At 40.5% G+C, this 22,585-nt stretch overlaps 1 protein-coding gene across 1 annotated transcript in view; it reads right to left on the reverse strand.

The window, feature by feature from the left end:
- Positions 1-22,585, reverse strand: part of oxsr1b (oxidative stress responsive kinase 1b) — a 43,293-nt gene that overhangs the window by 19,570 nt on the left and 1,138 nt on the right. The window contains exons 2-4 of the mRNA XM_080865983.1: positions 14,949-15,061; positions 8,699-8,807; positions 1,941-2,082 (exon numbers count right to left, since the gene is read on the reverse strand). Coding sequence (XP_080722109.1) covers positions 1,941-2,082; positions 8,699-8,807; positions 14,949-15,061 — 364 coding nt within the window. The remainder of the gene's footprint in view (positions 1-1,940; positions 2,083-8,698; positions 8,808-14,948; positions 15,062-22,585) is intronic.

A 22,585-nucleotide genomic window follows, 5' to 3' on the forward strand; every position in this document is an offset into this window, starting at 1 on the left:
TCATTGGCATTCTACTCTGATTACTGCTGAGCACTTATCCATGGCAAAAAGCTATGCATTATTTATGCACGTAGCCTGACCAAGGCTAAGCGAATGCCGGTGGGAGAACAGAGGAGTGTGAATAAGTGAGCAATGAATATTACATACGTAGGAAATATTATGGTGGCTTAGAGTTCATTATAACAGCCTGAGTGCAGGGACTTAGCTAGGTCTTGAACTGGCTTAAAGGGGAGCTTTTGGTATTTCCTGTGGCATGCAAATCTGTCATTGACACATTTAACTTGCATATTCATAGAGAAACTCTTTATCATCATTAGCCTGTGAAAGCTGTGAGTCTGCTTTCAGATGCTTTTCAGCACCTATTAAAAACACAGTGATTACGCGTTCACAGTTTTTAAACTAAGATGATACATCTAAATTGAACAGACTGATTTTCATTCACAATCATTCTTAAGTGGTAAGCCACAAAGCAATCATTGCTGCTTCCCCCCCCATTTGTTGCATCCCACTGGTGAAGTATTGCCACGTCACAATATACATAACAATGACCCTGACCTTCAGAAGTGAATGTGTCCATTACTAGTGCGCAGTCAAATGCCTCATCTGATGACTAATCTGATACAAACCACTAACATATCATTTTCTTAAAACAAAATCAAGCAAGTTCAAAATGATTCTTTATCTTAAAGCACTGGACCTTATTGTAGCATATCTGTTTATCCTGTGGGAAAGAAACCATTTCAACTCATATGCCATACTTAGAAAACTTTCTCCTGATTGGCTGCCCCTCAAAACAGAAGGTTCAACCAGCAGGTGGCTGCAACCTTTAACAAACTATTTAATCAATGTAGATATAAATATATTTTTTATATTTATATCTGTATTTATATCAGTTGGTGGCTATTAATTTAACTATTTGAGTATGAGCCACTGGAATCTGTAGCATGTGTCATTTTCATGGCAGTGTCCGATTTACAAAGGCTGGAGCTGGGCAAGCTGTGATGTCACCAGCTTTTTCTGGTTCTTTATTCATGCCCCTTGTGGATAAACCTCTGGTCTTTGATGGAAGATCGATGGGAAGACTAGCATGCTCTGAGATCAGTTACCATCTGCGTGTTTATGGAAACAGAACTAGCATTTGCAAGTTTAAGTTTTCTCTTCCTAGCTACCTCAGACAGTGCAGTGTACAAAGACTCTGAACAGCCCATTAGCTTGGAAATCCATGATGATGGAGAAGGGGCATAAACTTGTGCCACTTGTGGTTTAAAAAACAAAAACAAAGCACGAGGATAGCAGGCTCTAGCAATATTGTTATATTATGAGAAATGACTTCATTGAGTTCAATTACCAGATTTGCACAACCTTAATTTTTTTTTATTAATATTTTTAACCCCCTTAATCATCTCACACAAAATTCAGCTATGGCTGTTTAAAATTTTATTAATATACTTTAAGTCAAAGTTTAGGCCTGTTTTTTTATTACGTTTGTTTTTCTGTTTCTTTAAGAAACTTAAACCAGAACAGCTCTACTACACATGTGTGATTGATATAGTCCATTATAAAAACCTTTAATGAGCCCAGTAAGAGCAGCCATTACCATGGCTTTTAAGGAAAGACGTCTGAGCTTGATTTATGTATTCATTAATATTAAGGACTAATAATTAAATCTGCATGTCAAAAACATCAAGTTTTGGTGGCCTACCATAAATTTATACAGGAATCTCTTCTATGCAGACAGCATGATGTGATTTAATGTTGCAGTTACACACATATTCACACATATGCTTCAATACAAATACAAACTGCCCAGCATAAAAACATAACGTCCTAGGGTAGCAAAGCAGGCATATTATTAGCATGACACTATTAGCGACAGAGGAGAGAATATCAGGGGCTGCGTTTCTGCTCAATAAACCCTCAAGCACAACAGGCCTGGTTACCTGTGGATCTGTCCGTTCTTGTGTAGGTACTCCAGGCCCTCAAGAACATCTCTCAACACTGTGGCTATGCTGGCCTCATCCAGGACGCCGGTCTTGTGCTCCCCTCGTGAGATGATATGCTTGATCACATCCAGCACTGAGCCTGGAAAGCAAAAACATTGCAACTCTTCATTTTACTTTACTGCTAACAATCAGTTTTCAACAATGTTCAGACTGGTCAGAAAAATCGTTTCTCGTTGTAAATGATGATCCAGAGTCACCGCAGGCCAGCGTGTACCATTTGTTAAGTCTACTCCAAACCAAATCCTTTTTATGAAAACACATACTTCCTCATGGATTGGCAGACATTCAGTCAAGATAACTCAAAGTATAATCTTACATTGTTTGGACAAATTAGATTTTGGGGTACACAAGGATCTTTCTCCCGGCTCCAGTAAAACTGATTTAATTAAAGGAAAAAACAAATCATTCAGCTTTGTTAAAATAGAGCACTTTAACCATAAACAGCTCCATGACCTTTTAATTTGGCAATGGCAAAACAAACAATAGATGGGGAAATGGAGGGAGACTGGAACAAGCCAGAACATTAATAACCAAAGGGTAAACCCAACTTTTAGAAGAATCCCTACTGTGCTAGGATTTTTAAGATCAAATAAGAAAACAGCAGCTACGCTTGAATTTCTGATGAAAGTGTAAAGTATCACATTATAACTTTAACTATTTATTGCCATAGCAAAGTCATACTTTGTACAACAGTACAACTAAATACGGCCCCACATTGGTGCTGGAAAAAAGGCCAGCAAATCACAATAAGTAAACACCATATGTACAGCATGTGCAGAAAATATGCAGAGAATATTTTCAGAGATGCAAGTAATTACAGAACATTTCAAGATCAATTTCAGCACAGCTCAGTGATTTGAGTCTTGATTATTGATCTTATATGAAAGGGGACAAAACTAAGCACAACCTGACGTGAATGCGTTGGAAATGGATCAAAATCCACACGGGGGGGGATATGTCATCATTTGAGGGTACGAGTCAAACAGTTGTTTTTGTCTTCAGTGAATGGAGAACCAGAGTAGCTGTGTTAACTGACCTGCCCTGATTAGAGCAAAAAAGACAGGTCACTGTGTCTCCAACTGCTTTGCTCCTGTTACATAAAAGAGTGCTATAACTGACTGCTGTCAGTATACAAGCTCCTTTGTGCAGCTTTCCACAAAATAAAAAAAGAAAAAACACACAACAAAAACCAAATACCTCTCTGAAAAGAAGTCGAGTTATTTGCATTCTGTGTGACAGAAAATTGGGCGACACTGGTGAGTGGTAACAAAGCAGAGAAGCGAAAAGAAAGCCACTTGCCTGACAACCTTTATTGTGCTGCAGCGAGACACAAACGTCACACAGCCACACTGTGCATCTGTCCCTGAAACTCTAAAACAGAAGCTGGAAAAAGGTCCCTTTAAGGTCTGGCGACGGCTCATGACAATTCCAGGTTAAATTGATTGTGTTTTAACAAACAATGCCAGACTAGAGGTGCAAAGATATTTATTTGCTCAATCATTTCAGGATGTCTTCGCCTGCGGCACTTAGTCGAGCACTCGCTGCATTACCCCAGAGGAGCAGAGGATGATGGGCCACCTGAGACTAGACAGTGTTATTACAGAGTCATACACACAGCGAGACAGAAAGGCAGAGGAAGAGGGGAGCGAGGGAGAGGCGATGAGTTCAACGGGTTTATCGCGCAGTGACGGTGCAAAGCAGAAAATGTGATTCAGCGCTGAGGGAATGAAACAACGAAAATTCAAGGAAAAAAAACACATGAGGATCAGCAGGAAATGCATCCTAGATGTGTGTTTGAGTGTGAAATAATAGGTGTGTACGTGAGCATGTGAAGGAGTGAACTGGGAAAGTAAAAGAAGAGTGCAGCTTCTCTGATGTGACGGCTCTTTGAAGCTCATTGAGAAAAGGCAGCCGGTTTGATTTTTTCTCCCCTCCTTCGTAGATAGTTTCCTTCCTCTTGCAGAGCTTCTGCTCAGTCTGTTTTCCATCTCCATATGTGAAATGGCTCGATGGAGGAAAGAAGGAAAGAGGTGACAGCTGACAATGAGGGAAGCTTTGCGGAAAAGGAGGCTAGGTGAACAGAGCCAAATCCAAATCAGGGGTTATGTAGTCCAAATGAGCTAGCAGATGAATAATAGGATGATTATGAAGCTAATGTGGCAGACCTTACAGGCTTTTTACGCAAGAGAATTTGAAAAGTCATGACTCCACTTGATCTTTATACTATTAAATAAAAGCATCACTTTATTATAAGGCAATGTAGTATTTCACTTTCTTGCCAAGAGGTAGATTAAAAGATCATTACTAAAAGTCTTTATTTCAGAACACACACCGACCAGAACCTCTAAAGTCCACTAACAGGGCTGTTGAGGCTCAGTAGGTAGAGTGGGAGGGTCTACCAATCCAAAGGATCAATTCCCCAGTCTGCTTGTTGAAGTATTCCTGGGCAAGCTGGTTACCCCCTGTGCGAATGTGTGTGCAAATGTTAGACAAAGCACTTAAGTATTTAAAAAAGCACTTGTATGAGGATGAGTGCATTTGATTGGGCTGTAGTAAAAAAGTGCTTTGAGTGCAGTTACAGTAGAAAAGCAATTTATAAGTAGCGGTCCATTTACTTCAGCTGATCTAATTTATTTGTTAAAGATGTCAAATATCAATAATCTCCTATGGTACCTGATGGTTTTTTACAGAGGAAAGAAAAACCACCACATACATTCAAAACAATACTTGACAGGTGGTTTGATGATTGTACGAGTTGTCATTCACTCCATACAGTGGGCTAACTTTAAACTGATCGGTCGCAAGGGCCTCGAGCACCGTCTGTGCGACTGTCCGCGCTGATCGTATCTCTTTAGGCAACTGTTGCTGTTTTTGTAAAGAAAACTTGCACCTAAAAAAAGATTCTTGCAGGAAAGCACGTTCACAGAACTGCTTGGCAAGTGACTGGACAAACCAGCTATTATATCTCACTTATAACATGCTCAGAGCTGCATGTTTCAGGTGTTGGGCAGTAGTTTCTCATGGAACACTGCTTGGTGAGTAACTGACTGCTTGGCTACAAGTGAATAGCTTGAAATCTGGAGAGATTGATTCTCTTGTGATTGTGATCTCATGAATTGTGCAAGAATCCCACTGCCTGGCAAGGCTGCTGACAAGTCTCTTTTAAACTAAAGTGGCCCGAGGAAAAGGTCCCGCAAGTGCAAACACACACAGCATGATGCAGGCTTTGGAGGATTACTAAATGCCAGCCTTGTCAGCCTCTTTCAGATTCATCTGATCGAACTCTTCATGCCTCATTAGGTTGTTTTAGCAAACTGACAATGACTGACAGGTTAACAGTCCAAAGGTTTATTCTGCATGGGAAAGACACCTGATGGGTTAGAAATCCAGAGGACGAGTTCTTACAAATCACATGGAATAAATTAAGCCTTCACAGTGGAGTGCACTGTGGAGAATATAAACACTGTAAAAATAATTATTTCAATTCATGCACATTTTTAGTGACTAAGCGGCAGCACTTTTCCATTTCTCTGCTTTATCTATGAACGTCACCTTTGCAGACTATTCTTATGATCAGAGCAGGAACTTTGAGATCTAGAGAGGATGAGAGAGTAAAAAAGGGGGAGGAGGGGTATGGGGAAGTGAGAGCTGTTGCCAACTGTGCTAAAGGCCAATGGGGAATGCCAAGTAAAGTTGGAGGAAGAAAGTGACGACAGCATATGGGAGGGGTTGCAGCAAGGCAAGGGTGGTGTAAAAATATGGTTACTGGTTCAGACTGAAAGAAGCCTGTCAGAAACTTTTAATAAGATGCAAAATTTTAGGAGGGTTGGATTTCATAGTCTTCTCTACGTGAACCTGGAGACGCCTCGAAAAGCTCCCCATCAGCTTTTAGCAGCAGCTGAGGACCACACTACGATCTGAGAAATCCACCGGCTCCGAACTCGGCAGAGCTTTTTCATGTGCTAAATTCAATCATATCTGCTGTCAGCCGGGCTCTACTTTGGGTGGCAGTGCATTGAGCTCAGCAGCAGCGCAGGTACAGTTGGCCGGGAAAAGTTGCCATTTGATCTGGAAACGCATTCCTTTTCTTGCTTTGGCACGACTCACTCCATCCCTGTGGGTTTCCGAAGATGTATCTTCGTTGAGAGTTGAGTCAGTGACAGCTTAAGCGACGCTGTAATGAAACAGTCCTTCACATGTCACATTCAGAACAGGAATTTCCTGAAAAACTATGCCTGCAGCGCACCTACTTTGAAACTCAACTCTGCAAGTTAAGCCTTGAATGGGAGAGTCAGATAAGAGATCCGTCCCGTGTTAGGGTTAGACCTCAAATACATTAAAGGGAACATTAAATCTACAACACTGTGGCACATATACTAAAGAAGCATCATCACCAACTTACTACTTATCAAAAGGTGGCTAACAGCGTGCCACTCTTATCCCAGTAGCACATGCTAGTCCTCAGGCGTGTTGCCAGTTAGGAGTAGAAAACCCCTAAATGGCACTTGAACATGCCAAGTCAGACACTTGGCATTCAAAAGGTTCTAAAGGTTTCTAAGAACTGACTTCAATTTACAAACTACTTTTAGTGATCTAATTTTTTCTGCTTCTGTGCTCGTTGGCTTTTACATTCTCCAAATCACCGTCTATGATCTCGACGACTTACTGAGATTAGTGTCCACTTCAACAGGTCTCTTATAGTTTCCAGTACCCTTTTCCCATACACAGATTTTCCAAAGGCATTCAGTCCCAGATGTTCTGCATTTTCATTTTCACCTACCTAAGAGACACACATGAATAAAGTTAAGCTAACCAGCTAGGCCCAGCTCTTTCTGGTTTAAGTTATTGCCTTATTGGCCAAGCTCCTATCAAAGAGGTCCTCAATATTATTCAGCTGCTTGTTCAGACAGCATCCTCTCCTGTAGTCAGACAAACTTTAGTGTCTGTTAATGTGGTCGGGCACTAGTACGGACAGCCAGGCAGCACTAATCAGAAACTGCACAGGTGGAGAACTGGTTCATGGGCTCTGCTGCCTGACGCTGCAGAGAACAAAAACTATAATCACCACCTGCAGTCCAAGAAGGGGACCGTGGAGTTTGTCAGCAGGATAAGAGACTCACTTGAGAGGCTGATTACATTTGTCTGTATTATCAGTCTCACACCATTATAATTCTAACTGTAAGATAGTTAAAGTAACCAAGTTATTCCATAGCTAAAAGTACCCTCAGTTTAGAGTTCCTTTTGTGTTAGTCAACATAAGCAATAGTCAGAAATCATCTTATTCTTAATGTTATAGTTTCAGAAAACATAAATTATGTCTGAAAGTGTGAATAGGTGCTGCAGTATGTAAAACAACATTTTTCTCTACTAGCAATGACACCTGACGAACTTGACTTTTTAGCCAAAAACTGTTTAAAATGTCTTTAAAAAAATATCCAAAACATGTCCAGTGTTTATCTTCCAGAAGCATAAGAAAGAAATCAGGGTGGAGCTGTAGGGTGGAGGGTTTCTTACGCTCCATCAAGCCACAGCAGCTGCAGACAGAAGCTTGCCTTCCTCTGGGCTGGTATGCTCTGCCTGTGGAGTGATGGTCTATAAACTCGACCTCATTTCAGGTCCGTCTCCATGGCAGACGTCGCCATGGCTATCATTTAATTACTCTGCACAATAAAACCCAACATCAAGGCCTTCTGTTAAACTGGGATAAGGGGAACGAGAGAGCCCATCTTGAGTGGTGTCTGCTCCTGCTGTGAAGCTGGCCGTTTGCTTAAGCGTCGCTTGGCGGGCACAGTGCTCTGGGCACAGCTGCAAGACGGCTGCCAAGGGACTCCTGACTCGAGTATCTGAGTGCGCCAAGCACGCCACCTGGGCACTATCCGTTACAGTGGGACGCTGTTTACACAGGGGGACTGGAGTACCAAGGGAGTGTAAATGTTTAGTATGTTAGTGTGTTTGTGTACATTTGTGCTTGAACAGCTAAGTGTTTGAGATGGAAAGCAGGTTGAAGAGGCAGATGAGTGGTCTCTGCATCACTGTAAACAAATCACCATCACTCTCATTATGCTCATAGATGACAAAAGTTTGGCAGAAAACACATTTCTCTGGATGCCTTTTCTGTCTCTGCAAGGTCCAAGGTAAAATCTCGACTACCTCACAGCCCTGATGGAAAAGCCCAAATACATGTTGTTGATGAAATTAAACCTGAACAATATAATCAGTTCCAGATGTAACAGTTGTATTCTGAGGTTTTCTTCTTCCATGGTGGCCTCCTCTTCACGCTCCTCTCACTAGTTAATTGCAGCACTGCCACATGGATGCCATGACGCCAGCCTGTGGGTTGTTATTACCTCTGCTCTGTCATTAGCTCCAGCACTGTACTGAATTAAAGCCCGGAAAGAACTGCAGCTCACAGGGGACACAATGAGGATCAGTGTTGTCACATTCCCCACAATCACAGTTAACATCACCGACAGCAAGAAGCCCAGCTTTCCTAACACTCACACTCTTGCCAAAGAATTGTGGACCCCGATAACATAACTTAAGTGGGCAGGACAAACAAATGGATCCTTTGCATCTTCCTCTCAGACAGTAATTTCTTTCTAGAACAAGATTACATATAATTGCCCGAGGGGAATCAAAATATTTAAATTGATAGGTGTTGACAGATTATAAATAAGGGGGGGAGCATCACTTACCGCCACTGAGCAGCTTCATAACCAGCCACAGCTCATCCTTTACCACAAAGGAGGTGTAATAAGACACAATGTTGGGGTGGTGGCACTGGCTCATGGCCTGAATCTCTTTCTGTTAAAGGAAGAAAAATGAAATATATGTTAATCTGCTAACACACACACACACACTTCATTAAAATGGCTTGAAATTTTCAGAGCCAAAAGGTTCTATACCGATGATTTGAAGAGCAAGAAAAACATTTTTAGAGCTCTTAACAGAGTTGTCGGCTCTAAGATGAGCTATCATAAGACTCAATACATCTTACTTGTGATTTCATCTCAAAAACAAAACCAAAACAAATAGAGCCTAATAGCTAATTATAATAACTTCACTTCATCCAAAAAGGATGAGAAAAGCTTGAACAGTCACGACAAATACATTGATGCTGCTGCTATTCTTTCAATTTAGCGTGATCCTTAAAATTTTAATGATGTCAGTATTCACAAGAGACACAGGCACAGTCAGTGTAATGCACATCCCTGCAAAGATTAAAAACAAAAGACAACGCAGTCTGTACTCAGCCTTTTATACAGCTTTAAAGCTCTGTGTGTGTGTGTGTGTGTGTGTGTGTGTGTGTGTGTGTGTGTGTGTGTGTGTGTGTGTGTGTGTGTGTGTGTGTGTAAAGAAGGGAGCTGAGGTAATGCTGGCACAGAGGTCTAATCCATCACTTCAGCACCAGTCCCAAATTCATTCGAGGACAGACAAGCTTCCTCAGAGGAATAAAATCTGTCCGACTTTGCGGGTGGAACCACTGATTCACGCAGGTTTTGAAGGCTCGGCAAGTGAATGAACCTGTAGCTGCAGAGCCACCGCAACTTATTTCTTATTAACCACTCGAGCAGAAGAGTGTCAGGAGACCACCAACCACTTTTAAAATCCTTTTAGTTTTAAGTTAAATAGTGCCAAAATGATCAGCTGCCAGTTGTTCATCTGTTGATATCGGCTTTCACAACAGCTGATAAAGGCAAGAGAAACACCATTCAACCCTGGTATGAGTGTTGAGTAAATAATAAAAATTACAAAAAGTTTGGTTTGTGTCCAAAAAAGAAATAAAAAGAAATTTAAGCATTTTATATTATATTATATTTTTAATTTGGTTGGTTTATCAAGCGACAGCTCAAACCTTTGCTAAAGTTTCTGTACTGTGTGCAAAATGGAAGACAACCCTCAGTTTTAACTTAATATTATAGTCTTTGAGTATTACAAAGTTAAAGCCCATCATTAAAGCAGAGGTTTGTGACACGGCTTGATAATAAAGTAAGTAAGTAAAATAATTCCGTTGTTGTGTGCAAACAGAAATAATGTATGCTTTCTGCAGAACGCTGAATAGCCACGTTGAAGGAAAAAAAACCCTTGGTGATTGGCTAATAATTTTGATTCAGAATAGACACCATTTCATCTGAACATATAGTATAAACAAGTATAAACATATTATTAGTATAAATATACTGTTGATACAAAAGGTGCAAACAACGTTTTAAGATGATTTGGGGTTTTATCAAAAATTACGACATTAGGGTATTGGGTTGATAGGTTGCTCCCCCCCCTCGTAAGGTGCTTAAAGGAGAAGCCTTAACACTCAAGCTAAGGTATCAATCAATAGATGCCTGTGAGCCAAAGAGTAAGCAATCAAAGTCAAATATTCAATCAGCATAAATGCTTAGCTACACAATGTGCATTAGCAGCAGCAAGCATCTGCTGCAGAGTCATCACTATTGACTCTGGGTCCTTCAGTTAGTGCCTAAGAATTGCTGGGGTTGGTGAGCGATGCCGTGTTGTCCTTAGAAGTCAAAAAGAGGGTTAAGAAGGTGAAGTGACATAATAATAAGGGAGTCTACAGGCGTGCATCAAAGTGACTGGACCACAAAAATTATGTTATGTTTAAATGCACACAGAGTGTAAAGGGTAGTAGTACCCAAGTTTCCCAGAAAATAAATAAATAAACAAGGAAAAAAGACACTGAGAAACCTCACAGATGTTTTGAGTTTACTAACCAACAGGTGAGCCCACATACCCACACTTGGCTTCTTAAACTAAGTTATATTTGATCATCAAGCAGCTGAATAAATTTAAGTCTGTCAATGAAAGTGAACCATGCGAGTCGTCTTCCCCATCAGGGTGAGACAGGCTCTCCCTCCCTCTTCTTTGCTCTGTGGACCAGGCAGGGTAACCCCAGCAGAGAAAAACAATGAGATAACAGGGGATATATGGTACTCGGGCAGTTGGCAGTTCTCATCTTTTCCAGCAGACGATGTGAGAAAGGGAGACTCTTTGTTGTGAGGATTAGGTGGCTGTAAACCCATTCTGCAGCAATGATCCTGGAAATGCTCTCATGACACAAAACACAATTTTTATATTTTTAACTGTGCAACCTTCAATACTTGATGCTCACTCGTTGTGTTTTGTCTTAAAAGTAGTTCAAGTATCTTCCAAATACTTTACCTGCATAAACTACAATGTCCTTGACTTTGTACTTTATGCAACAGGTGAAATTCTTCTTCAATCCTCTTAATAAAAGGAACTTGGTCAAAACATTAAACCTAAATTGAGCAATGTAGTCACTGTGCTAACCATTAACTGTTGTCAGACATTTTTTTTGATAGACCTCATTGTCATCCACATGTTCTATATGCTTTCTGTTGAGGGATTACTGAAGCTGAAATCATAAAAATTGCAAAACTACTTCCTCCAACCAGTCTTTCCCCTGGCCTTTGTTGGGTGTTACGATGACTTCATGCCAGCGCATAGAGCCGTTTCATTCAGTGCATCTAACCTGCAAAGCACACAGCTGACACACCTCTGCACAACAAATAAGTTCACCTGGACCAGATTACAATTATAATTTTAATATCTAAGCCATTGAAGAAATTAGAAGAAGCACCTTCGGTATCCTAAATAGGACAAAATGTCGAATCAACTACACTAATGACCATCTGTGTGATATTCATAAGCTGCATGAGTATGTACATTAGCTTATATGTAATAAATGATTCATCTCCTCAGAGACCCCTCACTTCCTGGCTTAATGCTACTGACAGAATCCTGGTGCCACTGCAAAAACTGTCATCTTTACTGTCATTGTTTGATTGGCTACTGTTCACGGGTTGGGTAGCGTTATGCTTAAATGATTACAGTTAAACAAAAAGCTCAGGGTCAGAGCTTGGGCAGCACAGCGGCATGTCTTGGTAAAATGTGGGCGGGGAAAAAATAAATAGCGTTTTGTGTATATATGTGTATGAAACATCCAGAGAGCCAGCAGAGGACAGAAGCTGCAGGCTTGTAAATGACACCAAAACACACTTAGTCACTCTGTTTTTATTACATAATTATTTTGGTACAAACATTAACCTGGTAGTGTGGCACTGTGTTGGGATTTACTCACTTAACAGAAAATTCGCCTGCATTTGTCCTTAATTTTGAACACGACATGCGCTCTTCAACACTACAGAAAGATTATATTATGACAACAACAAAAATTCTCATATTTCAGGTTTGTTTTTCCTTTTAAAATCTTTCAATAAGAGACTGCCCGGGGTCTTTCCCTGACTCACAATGGGCCTCCGGGAGGTACAACTGCTCTGCATGTAGTTAAGGTTATCTTACACCCACTGGCTACTTCATTACCTCGGCCATATTGACATGATAGCATCACACTGTTGCTGTAGACTTCTTGGCTACAGAGCCATGATGTGAATCTCCTGTTCCACCACATCCCAAAGGTGCTCTGCTGCACTGAGGTCTGGTGACTGCAGAGGCCATTTGAATACAGTGAACTCACTGCCATGTTCAAGAAAACAGTTTGAGATTATTTGAGCTTATCCTGTGGCACATTAGCACACTTGATGCAGCCATCAGAAAGTGGGTACACAAAGTATACCCACAAAGGCTTGGACATAGTTAGCTATAACACTTCTATTGATCACCAGGGTGGTCTTCTCCTGCTACAGCCCATTTCCAAGGTTTGCCATGTGTTGTGTTCAGAGATGCGCTGCTGCATACCTTGGTTGTAACAAGTGGTTATTCAAGTTGCTGCCGCCTTCCTATCAGGTCAAAGCAGAGTTGCATTGCTCTGAGTGGCTGATTACATATTTGCATTAACATGCAGTTGAACAGAGATCTTTTAAAGTGGCCAGTGAGTGCAAGTCTGCGTACTTTCCTGATATTTGTTAAACAAAAATGTATTTAATTCTTAATTAAATTAAGTCCAACTTGGCTAAAACAGTTTAATTTCAATACTGGTGATTTTCCTTTGACGGAAGAATAAAACTGCTGCTCTCCTTAACTGAAATTATACTGTTTATATATAGAGCAATAATAGCAGCGGTTGCCAATTACACATCATTTTTCTAAACCACGAGTGGGTAAAATAGGGAAGCAAAGATGCTCTTTAAAATGACCTTGTGACACAAGTGATGCAACATGAAAGGAAGTGACACCGACCTCGTCTCTCCATCTTGTGATGGGTCTAAAAATTTGCAATGACGCCAGGCTGATCACCAGCTTGTGCCTTCGAAATAAGTTTACATTTTCCAGGAAACAGAGTACCACTTCACGCCACTTAGATTTTCTCTATATAAGGAATGATCTATTCAGTATCTGCAGTATCCGATGGCCTTGAAACGGAGCAAAAAATAAATGAGCTATTGTCCCCAACTGAATACAGTGGTGGCTCACAAACTGGTGCCACAGAAACACACTGATGGCAGACACACAGAGAAGCCACTATAGAAGCAATGTTTACGTCATTATCAGCGACTCTGGACCTTACACACACGCACATTCACTGTGACTCGATGTCACTACAGCGTGCACACACAACTACTGCAAATCTAAGGCAAAATATACCAAAAATCAGTCTTTGTCATCTAGTTCTCAGAAATGGTTCAATTTAGACTGCTTGTTGTCAGAAATACCAATTTTTAATTTTTGGAATTTATATTTTTTAACACCTCTAAAATATCGATCACAGGTCGTAATGAGCAAAACGGAGTTTAAACATCTTTAAAAGCTGAAAACTCATCCACGCAGCATAAAATCAGCTACTACCTCAACAGGAAGACGTTCATCTCTTTAAAAGCAGTAACAATTATAAACTTCAGGGCCTTCTACATCTAGAGTGTAAAGGAAGAATTTCAAACGCTTGTTGCATCCTAATTTAAAGCAGCTCTTTCACAGAGTAAATCCTTTAACTGGGCACCCAGCTGGATGTGGAGCTAGGGGAGAAACTGTAGGCAGGAAATCCGATCTTGCTGTATTCCATGTGACTGCCTGCTCCGAGAATCCGGGAGCAACACTCCCCTGATTCATCCTCCAGAATTTCGAGGGCTAGCAGGGGGATAGGATCCTTTTCAGGTTGTATTGCAAGTGAGCTAACAGCAATCTCTTATCGTGATCTTCTATGCACACATATAGGTTTACACAATATTCATTTCCCACAGGTTTTTTTACCCCCACAGAGTCTTGGATGAGTAGCAGAGCAGACTTCTGGTCTATACATCAGCTCATTTATCACCTGAAAGACCTGAAATCTGGAGTGTGTGTGCACGCTCTGTAAAAACATTACTGACAGTTAATACACAGTTTGGCCTAGATTGTGTCCAAGCCAAGTAGTGTGCTATTAAAAAGCCCTGCTTTGAAATAGGAGAACTGTCAGCAAACCATCTTCCTGTTATGAAGTGGGAAACAAAGGTAAAAAGAAGACAAATACATAAGCTGCGTGAGAAACTTCTTTTCATCAACAAAGCCAGAACAGGAGCCACGAGCAAGAATCCTATTTTTTTTCCTCCCCCCTCTCTGCAGAGGAACTTCATTAATCACTCTACCTTTCCCGTTAAAATCTGAACCACAAGTCATAAAGCAAATGTTCAGAGCGGCAGCAAACGATTGTATTGAAGGCTCCAATACAGCCCTGAGGAAGATGTCCCGTGGTGGTCTAATAGTTTCCTGGCAGTATAAGTGGAGTCCTCCTTCAGAGAACAATCAGAATAGTGTTTGAAGTGACAGGGATGATTGGAGGAGGGCTCGGAGAAAACGAGTAATGAAAAGCAGAGGTGGAACTAACTCCATCCACATGTACAGATCACAGAGACAAAGCCCTAAATGAAATCTTGTGCTGTAAGGGAGTAGCTGGCCTTTGATCACACATGAAAGGTAACAAGATCACAAAACTGTTCAGTCTGACATACATTTAATTAGCAGTGTCATGTGTCTTACCAGGAGTTCGTCCATGCTGGTCTGGCACTTCTCCAGGTTGATGCGTTTAATAGCCACCTTCTCCTTGCGTGGTATACAGTAGGCTGCTTGAACCACAGCTGTGGCCCCACTCCCTGAAATGCACAAGAAAACAAGTTATTAATACCTTGATCGGTCATTCTTTCAAAGGTGGGTCATAGTTCATCTCCCCGGCAATGTTTTTCAGCCTCTCCCGACGGATGGTGGCGTTTTCCAAAAGTTATATGTGCCCTGAAAACTTCCAACAGAAGACATCAAAGAGAAATCCTAATCACCGTTTGATACACATCAGCCATCTCCTTTTTATTTTAAGCTCCTTCCAGATGTCTGAACTCTTTACCCTGACTCTAACGGTGATTCAAGCCACTCAGTGGAGGAAACTGTCCTATAGTAACTTTTATTTGGGATTTCATTGGTTTTGTGATTGATTTGTTTTTGTTTTTCTGTTATTGCTTCCTCAATGCACTGTCATACACAGGTTTTGATGTCTTTATCTTCTGTGTTAAGCACATAGAGTTTATATGTAATGAAATAACCGATATATATATCCATGACAGAGCCTTCACCGCCTGAGGACGAACCAAAAATGTGGCTCCATCACTCCATTAGACTCGCTGCCTCTGATTTTCAGTCCAGTTCTTATGTAATTTGGCAAACCTCAGCCTTTTCTCCATTACATTTCCTTAATAATGGCTTCTTGACTTCCACCCATCCACTGAGACCATTTCTGATGAGGCTTTTAATGCTGTTTTATGCTCGTCAAACTGTTATCTTTGGCATTTTTTCATAGATTAACTAAAGAAATAAGCCGTTTTTGTGACAGGCTGCTAGTAACAAAGCGTCTAAAGATAGTTTAAATTGGTTCTTGGTGAAGTTGTCCGTTACGTGTAAACACTGGTTAATCCTTTGAGTTAGGTGACTTTTTAATGGTTAAATTACTCACAGTAGAGTATTAATTATCTTTATCATTTATTTATTGTTTTTATATAAAGTATAAAGATATAAAGACTGGACCGAAAATGAACTACTGCTGAAGACCACTTTGAAAACTACAAGAAAATCTGGTTCCTTGGAAGCAAAATAAAAAGAAATAGAACGGTGGCTCAAGCCTTTTGCACAGCACATCCAAAATTCACGGCTACCGCAGGATAATAAACATAACTTTTATCTGTTACCTCAAATTCCTTCAGAGTTCAAGAAGGTTAAACCGTGTTATACTCCGACATGTCATCCAAATTCTCTTTGGTACGGCTTAACTGTTTTTTTCATCAATTATGAATCCGCTCATGCAGATCCTCTCTCATGAAGCAGGCTTGATCGGAGCCAGTGACTGCTTGACCTTACATATCCTTAAGAGCTTCATCCCTGACAAGTCCCTTTTTTTCCTCTCCCTCTTTTTTTTTTTTAACATTGCTCTATTACTGAAGTGAAAAACCAGGGCTTACAGAGCAGAAACTCTAGCTGGCAATACACAACATTTTCAGTGTAATGCATACGTTAAACCCTTAAATCTGTTTAGCCTACTACTAATCTGATGCACAATAAAACAAAAAATGTAGATTGCAATCTGAATAAAGTTTATGGCAAATTAAACACAAGTGGGTGATCATTATCTTGAATAACATGATACTTTAGGACTAAAAGCATGTAAATGTTCCCCTGTATAGTGCGCAGTAATTTCACTGCCCCCTCACTGCTCTCATTTAGCACCAAGCACGCGCAAACAAGGTTGCTTCCACAAGATCTCTCGTGTATAAGTGACGCCTGCCAATGCAAGTAGCACATTCTCCTCTTGCAACAGGCTTTGGTAAGTGAAGGAGTTAGTGGTGAGTTGGCCCACTCCCCCAGTATGCTTTTTCTAACCTCTAGTGCGCTCATATTAAGCTATGCCCAAATATTAACAAAGTCCTCATTGTTTGGAGTTTTCATTGAGACTGTTGTTTATAGAAGTTTAAAAAGGGGGCATATTACAGGAAAAAACCCAACTCTTTTCAAATTAAAAACTAATGACATGACAGACATGAAGTTAACATAATCCAGCTGTTTTTGTTCAAGATATCTGCGTATTTTCAAGCTCTGTACAGGATAAAATGGCAAAATCTGTGTATCCCAATTTATCCTGTACAAGTTTCTGTCATAATTAATGTATCTGCCTTCTTCAAACCAACAACGCAAGGTGGAGCAAAGGATGTGGTGACTGAAAAGGACAAAAGAAAAAAGCGATTCCAGCTGATGACTACTTATCAAATTATTGCAACTCCAATAAAATGTTCCCATCAAATGTTAATCTGTTACCTGCAAACATTAGAAAGTTACAATATATGTTTTCTCTGTATTTTAAACAACAGTGGCACAGAGGAAATATTGCTAACTAAAAGTGCTTGTCCTCTCCCCACCTCTTTCGCTGCCACCCCTCCATCCCTCTACAGCAGCGCTCACTGATCTTGAATACACAAAATATGAAATCCTACTTCCTACAGGGTGGGTGCGATCTATTAATTGTAACCTCTTCATAATGTGCGGTTGTCCTTGCACAACTCTGCACCGTCCAAGTAATCATGGATCACTCCACCGTTGAACGCTGTAGGGGTGGCTGAACAGTGCTGTAAATGTATCCTCCAGCCCCTCCCGACCCCTCCACTCCCTGCACCAATACCAAACAAACCTCTGGAGGCTGGCCAGTGATGGGAGTTCAGCCCCTGGCAGAACCACAGAGAGACAGTTTCCCTGTACACAGTGGAGTGTAAATTCCTCCACACAAACAAATAGTGAGTCGTCAGGGGTGGCTGGACAGGCTGGAGAGCATGTGTGTGGAGAGCATGGAAAAGGGGAAGGCTGTTGGGTAAACAGCAGGCGCGGTCAAAGGGTACCAAGAGCCACCAGGACATGTAGTCCAATTTATCAGCTGCTATTTGCAACTCCCCCACCTTAGCACAAAGTTTCACAGAGCAGGCGTGTGTCTGCTACGTGTTCATTTAAAGGATTTTTAAATACCTCATCTTTTAGTTTCTAAAAAAAAAACCCATAAATTAAGTAAATATACTATGATGCACACAGAGGGAAATGCATTAGGTAAAAGCCAGCAAGCTAATAACAATTTGAGAAGAAGTCTGACCTTATTATGACTCACTGAATACAGCCAAGTCAAAAAAAAGAAAAAATCCAGATCTTACAAAATAAGCCTCAGTCACATCACCGTCATTCTTACAGACAGCACATCATCACCAACCTTTCTCCCCGAATGAGAGAGAGCACACAAAAGAGCCATACTCACAAAAGGCAAGCACTGCAGTAGTGCCAGGGCTTTGAAGCATCTAATCTACTAAGCAGTCTGGCACAGATACAAAGGCTGCAGATATAAAGCAGTAGTTTTTCTTCTTCTTCTGTCCCCCCCCCCCCCCCTTTTTGTGCATTAATTAATAAATAAATGAATCAACTTTATTTACTGTCAAACCACATAAATGAAAACAAATACTTCAAAAGTTCTGGCTCAGATTTTTATTTTTTTTTCTATTTCCAGCAGCACAACAACAACGACAACGACGACATTTTGCTTGTTCTGGAAATTGATGGCAAAATTAAATTCATATATTAAGTTAATTCATTAGGCGAAATCAAATGAAGACGATCCAGCCGGCAGCTGAAAATGTGACATGTTGACATGGTGTTACGCTACCTTGGTTATTTCTATGCGTTTTCATACGCATATAGATTTAATAGAAATCAAGATTTTCAGGTGTTGTTTTTATCTTTTTGTCTGAACTGTAGCCAAAACATCTAAAGAAATGACTGTATGAACGCAGTTAGAGTGGGGATACTTCTTCCTGGTTTCCAGTAATTAAGATCTATAATTACCCAAGTGCTGAGTCAAGAGGAAGCATCCCTACAGATTTTGCATATACCAAAGGGTCCATTTACTGTCTGAAGCTGTCTGAGTCTTAATTACCATCAGAGGGAAGTTTAAGATCATTCATCACATTTAGTTTTAAAACACTGTATGTGCAACAACCCGCTTGCCTCCAAATAGCAAGTACAGCTGCATACAGCGTGAAAACAACTTGTGTAAGAGAAGCATCTTTGGAGAAGGAAAAAAAAGAAGAAGAAGAAAGTGTTTTCAGTAAGCATGTTTCCTCAAAACAAGTTGAGTTTGGCATGGCAGCATTATACTATAACCCTGTTATTTGTGAATGACACATCAAAGTTTATAGATTTTTTTTTTGGGGGGCAACAGCATTTACCATTTGAGTCTAAATACTGTAATGAGGGTTTAATGAGAGCCAACATACAGATCATGGGGTCAGAATTTTTGTAGTTTTGCCACTAAACAAACAATGGCCAATTGAAAAGCAGACTTTCAGCTTTAATTCGAGGGGTTTTTACAAATGTTTTGTTTTAACTGTTTAGGAATTACACCCATTTATATGTACAGTCCACCATTTTCAGAGGCACGACTAGTTTCGTGATTACCTGAGGCCCATTTCCTTAATATCTGAAGTGGATGCAAAGTGTTGAGTTTTATCTAATAGCCTTTCACTGCAATTTTAAATATGAAGCCCAAAGAGATGTCAATGTAAGTGAAGGAGGCCAGTCATTAGACTGAAAAATCATAATAAACTTATCAGACAGCAAAACCAGTGGCCAAGGCTTGAAAGAGCACAGAAGACAACTAAAGTGCATGATGACAGAATTATTTCCATGGTTAAGAAAAATAACTTCATAACGTCTAACAAAGTCAAGAACATGCTCAAGGAAGTAGGAGTAACATTGTCAAGGTCTAAATTCAAGTGATGGAATGTAAATACAGAGTGTTAAACAACAAGGTGCAAAGCACAGGTTACAGTCAAGGACAGATTAGACTTTGCCAGAAAACATCTTAAAGAGTTTGCACAGTCCTTAAAAAAGTCCAATTTAATCTTTGGACAGATGAAATGAAGGTTAACAATATAACTGGATGGGAAAAGTATCAAGAAGTAGAGAAACAGCTCACGATCTGAAGTATACCACATCATCTGTCAAACATAATGGAGGCAATGTTATGGCTCAGGCACGTATGGCTGGCAGTGGAACGGGTCGGTAGTGTTTATTGATGATGTGACTGCTCCCAAGAAGCAGCAGGATGAATTGCGAAGCATACAGGGCGACATTCTCAGCTCAAATGCTGCAAAATCGATCAGAAAGCACTTCACAGTGCAAAAGCGACCCGAGAGTTTCTCAGGGTAAAGAAACGAGCACGAGCAGATCAGTCGCCTGATTTCAACCCAACAGAGCACTCTGCTCAGTTGTTAAATATACAACTGAATGTGGAAAGACCAAAAAACAAGCAGCAACTGAGGAAATGCAGCATTGGATGCCGTCCATAGTTTTTAGCCTTTGGGAAGTGATTGACTGCAAAGGATTTTCATCCAAGTATTAAAAGCAATTTTTAAACATACAATTATGTTATTCTGTCCATGAAAGTGCAAAAAGTCAATTCAAAATGTTTTCCAGATGGATGATGTTTTTGTGGTTTCTTATTCTCACCTGTACCTATGCGTTCTCTGTATACAAGTGCAAAATAGCACTTGTATACAATACATCCTAAAACTCGATGACATACAAAATAATCCAGCTTGTATGCAAGAATACTTTATGTCACGAAATAAGGCCTGAGTCAATGTCTCCCCTTTTCAGCTGTGGCCTGCAATGTGACAGCGGCTCTCTCACCATATCTTTCCTGCTCTCACCAGGCCATTTCAGTGCCTGACGTCAGTTGTCTTTTATTACATTTCTTCTGCATACCTGGCTGACATTCCACAAGTTATTCAAAGGTACAACGAGAAATGTCACAAATGACTAGAAACTGCACCGGTCCAGCACTTACAGCCTTTTAGTGCATATTCCTCTTCCATGTTCATCTTCCAGCTTGAACTACTTTAAAAACTAAATCTTAAAGCCTTAAAATGGCATTAAATTACAGATATCTTAGCCTGAGGTTGGATCCTGTTGTGGTATCTACTGAAGGTTTTTTTTAAAGCCATCTAAGGGACAGAGCAAGCATTAGGGAGGAAACATGGTTGCTGGTGGATACAAACACTAGAAGCAGAAAGTTTCCAGTCTAGATTTGCCAACATGAATGATCCAAATTATGATCCAGGATCGGAGAGAGAGCTGTATTATTTTCCTATGGACCATGTCCAGTATGATCCAATCCTTAACAGAGGGAGAGAGTGGGTGTGAACCATGTAATCGCAAGTCCTCTTTCCCCAGGGAAGTTACAGAAAACAATAGCTTCGATGGGCACGCTGTGTATACAGAGCCATCCTCGACGCAGGAGCCTCTCAGCCGAGCAGAGAGCTGTGCAGCATCTCCATGAAAAGAGACCATTTATACAGTATCTATGCAACACTTTCTGCTAGGATGAGGACTAGAGGAGGGTTCAGAGGGGAGCCGGGCTTGCTCCTGCTCTTATCTGCAGTAGTAATTTAGCTCCACTAATGAATACCTGAGCGCTACAAACTAAAGAAAAGCCAAGCCAATTGGTCCGTCTATTGAAAGTCCATCAGCAGCGAAGAAGTCAGCGTCTATTTTATTAAATTAAAAAGAAAGTGAGATGAGGTTCTTAAAGAAAAAGGCCTGTGATTTTCCATTTTCAACCTTGTAATTGCAATAGCAAGTCGCTTTGGTTTTGTCTCAAAACAAACAACCTTAAGATTTAAGTTGGTGTCATGAGGATTTTTCTGTATTTCCTGCCTGACGTTTTATGAAACAAATGATAAAGAAGACACTCAGCAAGTTATTTCACAATGACATGAAAACGTATATGTAACTCCCGAGGGCAAGACTGTGTGACTTTGCTTTAATGTGATTCCCACTTGTGCTAAGAACATAAGAAGTCTTTAAGAGCGTAATCGTGGACTAAAGAAGAACATACAAGCTTTGAGAATAGAAAGGGAAATTTAGCTTTTTTAAAAGAAACCAATAGCTCTTCTCATGGTTGGTCTCAAGAGAGGAAATTGCAGCATCTTAGATCTTTCCTTCAACTTTTAAAAGAGAAAGAGAGAGAGAGGGGACTGTAATTTTGAAGCTGAGGAGGAACAGGAATATTCTTGTTTAAAGTGTGAGCCCGAGGATGCAGCCTCACACGGATGGTTATCTCCTTAAACTCGATGACATGCAAAGTAAACCAGCATGTTCAGATTTAAGGGGCACAACCTGAAAATAATCTGAGGGGACAAAACTAAGGCTCACTGTACAACCGCTTTCTGAGGCCAAGTTAATAATCGGTTCAACAATGAAACAGTCTCACTAGTTTCAAACTTTTGTGAGCAATTTTGTGTTAAAAACACTTCATAGGAAAATACAGCAGAGCTGATTGCTGTACAAGAAGGGCTTTATCTTTGTGGGCATGCCAAATTTCAGGGCGTTATCTTGCGTGGTGACCCGGTACAAATTTTCCAAGAAACTGGGGAGGGCACAACTGGGTCAAAGTTAATTTCAGCTCTTTTAAAAATACACAAAAGGGTGCTTTAGGGCTTGTAAAATTGACCCTCTGTAAACATACAGATTCCCTGTAGACGAAGTATGCACTGCCTGGGCAAAAGTGAACCAGAGTCACAAATGAACCAGTCTGGGGGAACAAT

This window comes from Rhamphochromis sp. 'chilingali' (assembly GCF_963969265.1).
Source record: "Rhamphochromis sp. 'chilingali' genome assembly, chromosome: 18".
Classification (NCBI taxonomy): Eukaryota; Metazoa; Chordata; class Actinopteri; order Cichliformes; family Cichlidae; genus Rhamphochromis; species Rhamphochromis sp. 'chilingali'.